Source organism: Pholis gunnellus (assembly GCF_910591455.1).
Source record: "Pholis gunnellus genome assembly, chromosome: 23".
In the NCBI taxonomy this organism is placed as follows: Eukaryota; Metazoa; Chordata; class Actinopteri; order Perciformes; family Pholidae; genus Pholis; species Pholis gunnellus.
Genome location: NC_136550.1, coordinates 2,579,518 through 2,586,921, shown reverse-complemented (window position 1 = coordinate 2,586,921; position 7,404 = coordinate 2,579,518). Strand labels below are relative to the sequence as shown.

Genomic DNA, 7,404 nt, shown 5'->3' with positions numbered 1-7,404 from the left:
CTGAGGTGGATGCTCGGGGGCTGCACGAACTCCCGTTACTGCAGGGATGTGAGCCCCCCCCCCCCCCCCCCCCAGCTGCAGGGCTTTGGTGGTGGCGATGGTGCTGGTGGTGACCTTCCACGGCCGTTTGCAGTCATTGACTGTGTATGTGTGTGTGTGTGTGTGCGCGTGCATGAAAGAAAGATGAAAAATAAAGGGGGCGGGGGGTGATGGAACGGTGTGTGTGTGGTGGAGGTTGAGGTGGGAGAGAGTGGGGGATACATTTTTTTTTTGTGAATGGAGCTTTTTGGCGCGAGCGCGCGCGCTGGCAGCTCCGCTGGCTGAGCTAAAATTAGCCTGGTGCCTGGATTTTTTTCTTCTTCTTTTTTTGTGTCTGCGTAGAGCAGCATATGTGGATCAGAAATCCGAATGGGGGGGGGCTCTGGGTTGCAAGCGCACGCGCGTCTGGGCACGCGCTCAGATAACACGCCACCGGTGAATAGGACGGCAGCTATACACCGCCGCGCCGTGCCCCAGGACGTCATGCACCATTTTTAGAGATGCTCTATAAATAGAATGTGTTGATGATGGTTTGGACTCAGAGGAGATCGAACATCTTCAGTCTCCGGCATCTTTTAGGTGAGGAGGCGGCACATTTAAGCTTGTTGTTTAATTTAATTGCGTTGTTTATTTTGTGTGTGTGTGTGTGTGTGTGTGTGTGTGTGTGTGTGTGAAGGCATCTCGGTCCGTCACGTTGCTTCGGAACCGAAATGGGAGGGATTATTACTGTTATTTCTGAATTACTCCTCCCCCCCCCTCTTTATTGTGCGTGTGTCCACACCTGCCATTGTGCTGCTAATTATCTGTCCGCGTGGTGCGTGGGAGCTGCTGGTGACGTGCGTGCCCCTGGGTTCGAGAGCAGAGTTGTTTTCATGAATGAATGAATGAATGAATGAATGAATGAATGTTTTGCCCCTTTTATCCAAAACAGGGAGTTTTCTGTGTTAACCCCCCTCGTCTCCTTCTCCTCCTTCCTTTGTTTTGTCCTCGACTCTCATTCCTCGTCCTGTTTCTCTTCCTCCCCCCCTTTACTCACGCTATCCTCTTCCTTACCATCTTCTCTTTGCACAACCTTCATTCTCTCATTTTCCCCTTCTTTCTCTTTTTCTTACTCCCCTTTAACACTTCCCCGTTCTCTCACCCATTACCGACTGCAACTTCCTCCTTCATTTCCTCTCCTCCTTCCCCCCTCGCTGCTCGTTTCCGCCTCAATTGTCCTCCCCTCTTATCTTGCTCCCTTACATCCTTTTTTAAATTTCTCTCTCTCTCACATTTCATCCCTCCGTCAATCACAAACCTCCTCCTTTCACTTCTGAACTTCCTCCTCCTTGACCTCCCTTTCATCTCCCTCGTCTCCTTCCTCCCCCCCCCTCTCTCTCTCCTTACTCCAGCTATGATTCTCTCCCTGGCGGCAGTAGCAGCCATGAGTAGCGGCGGCGGCAGCGGCCTCAACTACTCCTCCCCCCTCGACCCCTTCGACTCCTCCACCTCCTGGAGCCTCGGCGAGGACCCCTCCAACTCCTCCTCCGATCCCGTCGTGCGAACCCTGACCCCCGACCTCCAGCCGGCGACCACCGTGGTCGGCATCCAGGAGGTGAACCCGTGGGACGTGGCGCTCTGCGTGACGGGCACGCTCATTTCCTGCGAGAACGCGCTGGTGATCGCCGTGCTGTTCTACACGCCGACGCTCCGCGCGCCGATGTTCGTCCTGATCGGCTCGCTGGCAGCAGCGGACCTCCTGGCCGGCCTCGGCCTCATCCTGAACTTTGTCTTCACCTACCTGGTCGACGGCTCCGTGGAGTACGTGACGCTGCTGTCGGTCGCGCTGCTCATCTCCGCCTTCTCGGCGTCCGTCCTCAACATCCTCGCCATCACGGTGGACCGCTACCTGTCGCTGTACAACGCCCTGACCTACCACACCGAGCGGACGGTCACCTTCACCTACGTGATGGTGGTCCTCATCTGGGTGTCGTGCCTGGCGCTCGGCCTGCTGCCGGCGCTCGGCTGGAACTGCCTGCGCGACGAGTCCGCGTGCAGCGTCTGCCGACCCGTCACCAAAATCAACGCCGTGGTGCTCGCCGTCACCTTCCTGCTCGTCTTCGCCCTGATGATGCAGCTCTACCTGCAGATCTGCAAGATCGCCTTCCGCCACGCGCAGCAGATCGCCGTGCAGCACCAGTTCGTCGCCATGTCCACCACCAAAGGCGTCTCCACGCTGTCGGCCATCCTGTGTGCCTTCGGGGCGTGCTGGCTGCCGTTCGCCATGTACTCCATCGTGGCCGACTCCAGCTACCCCGCGATATACACCTACGCCACGGTGCTCCCGGCCACCTGCTGCTCCGTGATCAACCCCATCATCTATGCTTTCCGAAACCCGGACATCCAGAAGTCGCTGTGGTTGGCGTGCTGCGGTTGCGTTCCGTCCAACCTCTCCCTCAGACCCAGGACCTCCAGCGACGTGTAGCAGGGAAAAGGTCGGTTTCGAAGGCCGGTTTCTGTCTCGACGGCGAGTCGAGGGGGTTGTAGGAGGGAGGAACAGGGGAGGGGGGAGGCGAAAGGTCGTGGCGGAGGGAAGAGATTTTTCCTCCACTCTTCATATCAGGGCTGGTGGCGGACGCACGGCCGAGCCACGGGAAGAAGAGAAGACAAAAATAATAAAGATATAAAGAAATAAAGATAGAGCTAATGAAGATCTTTGGAGAAAAGGGTGATGGAGGTGGCGTGAAACCAACTGCAAAAACCTGATGACGGCGGGAGACTGACCTCCTTTTTAGGGGGCGACGAGGAAGCAAAGAAGCGAGGCCTCAAGAGTAGCATACATGTGACAGACGGGATTTGTGAAAAGGGGGGAAAACGTCCCCAAAATCTCCGCAGGACATACGCTTTTTGGGGGCAGCGCCGCATGGTTATGCAATGAAAAAGAAGGTGGAAAAACAGACTTTAAAACGCTGGATGTGCTTTCACTGATGTGGATAAAAATACAACGAGCTAAATATACACAACGAATGACCTTGAGCATCTCTCAACGAGCTATCTTTGTTCTCCTGATGGGAGCGAGACTACTTCCTCCTTTTGAAATTAAATCCTATCGGTGACGTCCCCCCTTGATGTGATGCAGGTTAAGTAATTAGTGAGTTTATAGACTATAATGATAATTAACCCTCATGTGCTGAGGTTTACAATTGGGTCGGTTGCTAATCATCATTAGCATCGCTAGCCCGTTCTCCCCCACACGCCGACGTGCGCTTTTCTCTCTCTCTCCGTCGCCTTAAATTGGCGTTAAAAATGTGTCACAATCCAGAGAGAAAACGTCTCAACTCTGAATCTACCAGAGGCTCCTACATGTGCAGAGAAGCCACCGCCAGTTTGAATAAACCTAGAGAGGGATTTCCACACTGGTGTGATGAAATCAAATCTGCTCCCCCCCCCCCCCCGTCTGAGGAGGGGTTTCTCAGCCAGCCGGTGAATGTGAGGCAAAGAGAGAGAGATGAATTCAGCACCAAGGACAGCGCCACTGCAGAGCAACACTACCCTGGGGATGCTCTCTGCTGCTGGGTGGGGGGAAGTAGGCTACGCTGTTCTCTACACCATCTAGATCGGGAACGTGCTTTAAAGGGCCATTCCAGCTTTTCATTGGATGCTGAATGAAGCTATTCTTAAGTCTTTTTTTTCCCCCCAACGTTCAGTCCGGAAGAGACAAACGAAATGGGATTATTTCGTCGGTAAAGGTAGTTTATCAGCACGACCTAGAAGAGAAGAGCAGCTTTTTCTTGTTTTTCTTTCTTTTGAAAAGCTGTTGTACATTTTTTAAATCACTTCCAGTTTTCGGCTTGAAAGAGAGAGACCGCCGTAAGTGTTTTTTTTCAAAGGGTTGCTGATGTCAAACAAGACTCAATCAAGGCCAAAAAGGAAAAGAAAAGAAATGAGTTGAATTAAATGGCGAGGCTTCATTTTACACATCCGCGGCTTAAATCTGCATTAGCTTATTTAAAAGCAGTTAAAATCAAGGTGAAAACGACACAAAAAAGCTAAAGAAAATGACTTCGATTGGGCTGAGATAGTCCTGAATCATCCACCTGCATTCCTGCAGCGCGGCCATGACCGCGTCCTTTCTATCCTGCGTCGCTCTATATACCTCCCTCGTATCTCAGCAGCAGGAATTATGCACGAGGAAAGAACACGTCCGGCCCCACGAGAGCCGGTAAAGCAGACCTTCTGACACGGCCGAGGTGAGAGCAGCCGATGTTTCTCAGAGGCTAACGGGACCTTCGGCGTTTATCTGCATCCGCGCGACGCCTCGCCGGCTCTAAATGTAGAGACGGCGTTCTGACGCCGCTGTCTCATTAGTTATTTAACAGCTAGAGCCCGAGCACCATCTTTATCTAACAGAGCACTTTTCTTCTAGACTTTGGTTGGCTACCTTCTATTTAAGTTGTTATCTCAGGCTGAACCTCGAACAGAGACTTTCTTAGTCGACCAATCGATTAGTTGATTTAATCGACAGATTTTTAAAACTGAGTTTCTCTAAAAAGAATCACTGAAGTCATTTAGCATGAAAAACTAAATCACAAAATCAATTTATCTTACGAAAAAGTTGCTCCTGAACACACAATGTTTTCAAAATAAACTTCCGTCTTAACAGGAAACAACTTAGTTAGGTTTAGGCAACAAAACCACTTATTTAAGTTTAGGAAAAGATCGTGGTTTAGGTTGAAGTAGCGACGTTATTTTTGGCGTCTCACCACTTCCTGGTTCATGATTACAGTCAAACACTTGATCGACTGAGAACAAAACCACAGATTAGTCGACTAAGAGGGGGGCAGCCCTGCTTCTATCTAATCTCTAATGCCATGAAAAACATGTTCCATGCTTACACTAAGTCCCGTGGTCAGGAGTAAATCGTGTATTCAGGGAATAAGGCCAAAGCCTATACGAACCACACGCACACACACACACACAAAAAACCTATTATAATGCTGTAAAACACGAGCATCAGATGGTCCCAATTCCTCTGGCTTCCATTTTCACTTCCCTGCTTGCAGCCCGTCAGCAGTAGCTGGATATCCGCTGCACACACACACACACACACCCACACACACACACACACGGCCTTCTAGAAGCAGCGCCGCTCTGGCCCCCCCCCCCCCCATCCGAAGGCTTTGGCGGGGTTAATGAGAAGCGAGAGAGAGAGAGAGGCGAGGTGATGCGGCGTGAAATAGAAACGGCAGGCGAGACGCGCTTTTAACGGAACCTCAGGTCACGTCTGAACGTCGCACACACACACACACACACACACACACACACAGGAAGTAATTTCCCACTGAAAAGGGCATCGTGTGAGTTAAATCCAGCTAATGTTAATAACATCTCGGTAACAGTGGCGGAGGGATGTACAGAGGATTTGTTGCAGACACTATCTGCATTTAAATGATCTGAGGAGAGAGAGAGGTACCGTGACTAAGCTAGCGCATGCTGCTAATATACATGTGTGGGAGGTGTGCCGGCGTTTTGGGAGAGAGAGTTCATATAAAGGCTGTCGTTTCAAAACTAGAAAACTCACTCAAATCAAGAAAGAAAGAACCAGAGAGTCACTTCCGAATTGAAGCTTTCTACCAAATAAAACCACGAGGATAGTCGACAAGCTAAGAACACAGAGAACTCTGAAGATGGCGCTCAGGAGACGCAGGTATTATTTGTTTTTCTAGAGTGTAAATCGAAAAATGTAGAAGTGTATTTTTCTTGGCAGCAGCAAACAATCAGTTGTGTTCTTTGGAGGCAGTTGTTAGCGGAGCAGCTACACCGCTCTGCCAATGACTTCCATTGCAGAATCTCTTGTGTCTTTCTTTGTTTTTCTTTGTTTTTTTGGCCTTATTTGAACAAAAAAAAGAAAAAAAAACTCCTTCGCAATAATGTCCAACTGTATTTTTGCTGTGTACAAAAAAAGCCACGATGGAGAAAAAGAGAGTACGAGAGGCGGCGGCGGCGGGCTGTGAATGGTTCGCACAGTAACTCAAAGTAAACCTTTTCAAAGCAACAAATAGCACATTGTACTGTACTTGATATGAATACGGCTGAACTGGGACGAACCTAAATATGAAGTTTCTATTTATAGATGGTGTGTTGCAGAAGGAGATCTTATATTTCTCTCTAAAATAAGCTTTATTTTGTGTGTTAGATGTCTCCTTTTATTAAAGGTAAAAAAAAAAAAAAATTTTTAAAAGTTTATGTGAAAGTCACGGCTGTTAGACGAGTGGACCGCCTCCCTCTCTCGCCCTCTCCGTTTGCTCAACCGCCGCATCGATGGAACTGCCTCACGGTAAAAAAAAGACTTGCATCAATTATTAAGTGAAATACGTTCAATTACTCTGAAGCTGGACGCACGAGAACGGACGGAGTTCGGTGCTTTCTGGCAAAGCTTTGGTGAAACCAAACGATATAATAAACGAGATGATTAAATCTATTTCACGTTGGAATCTGATGCCGATGCTGTTGGCGCGCGGTCCTCCTGTTTGCACAGCGATGTGCGAGACTTGCTGAGTCAGCCCTGTTTGGAGATGCTAGATGGGACCCAGATTACATGTTAGGTGATGTTAGCGTCACATCCGGGTCTAAAACAGCCTTAAAAGGTGGAGAATCTGCACTAGCTTGGCTAATGCTAGCATACGAGCTAACATCCCTGTGTTTACCTCCTTATTAATAACGAATCAGACGCAATTAGGGTCATGAACCAGACTTGGATTAAACAGGAATGAAATGTCATGGTTTGTGAAAAGATTTACTAAAGGAGCAAAATAGATCGTTTGAAAGCTGTAGAGACAAAGTATTGCATCCTATTAGCGACTAGCGCTAGCATGTTGGCCGGCTGGCCAGCTTGTTGGGAACAAGCGTCTAGAACCAATTCGTGAATATCTTTGAACACATTCAGGTGTGAAATGTCAAACTGTTCTCTCTCCCAACTCGTCCAATACCGACGCTCGGTCAGCACCCCTCAGCTTCTAGTTCTTTGGGGTTCTTGGGAACATTTTTCATCTAAAAGAACCCTTTTTGTATGAAAGGGTTCTTCAAAGATTGTTGATGGTATGGCTGTTAGAAGGGAACGCCCACAAACCCCCCAAAAACTGATTGTGAACCACATCAGCCCTGGTCCTATAGGGTTCTAGATGTCACCCTTGGGACTATTAAAGGGTTCTTGTTAGTGTCATTAGAAGGTGAAAAGGTTACCATAGACGGGTTCTCTGTAGAACGACTCATAGTGGGTTCTGAGTGGAACCTTTCACCAGGAACTAAGAAAAGAACCCTACGTGGTTCTAGTTAGCGCCTCTATTTCTAATAGCGTAGCGTTAGCATGAGACGCACCGAGCTTTC

At 49.1% G+C, this 7,404-nt stretch overlaps 1 protein-coding gene across 1 annotated transcript; it reads left to right on the top strand.

Annotated features, from left to right (window-relative positions):
* Nucleotides 1-563: 563 nt before the first annotated feature.
* On the top strand, nucleotides 564-2,503 carry gpr185b (G protein-coupled receptor 185 b; the record flags this gene model as incomplete). The annotated part of the gene is made up of 2 exons (XM_079184441.1): nucleotides 564-618; nucleotides 1,431-2,503. The coding sequence occupies 2 exons, from the start codon at nucleotides 564-566 to the stop codon at nucleotides 2,501-2,503; spliced, it is 1,128 nt and encodes a 375-aa protein (XP_079040567.1).
* Nucleotides 2,504-7,404: the final 4,901 nt, after the last annotated feature.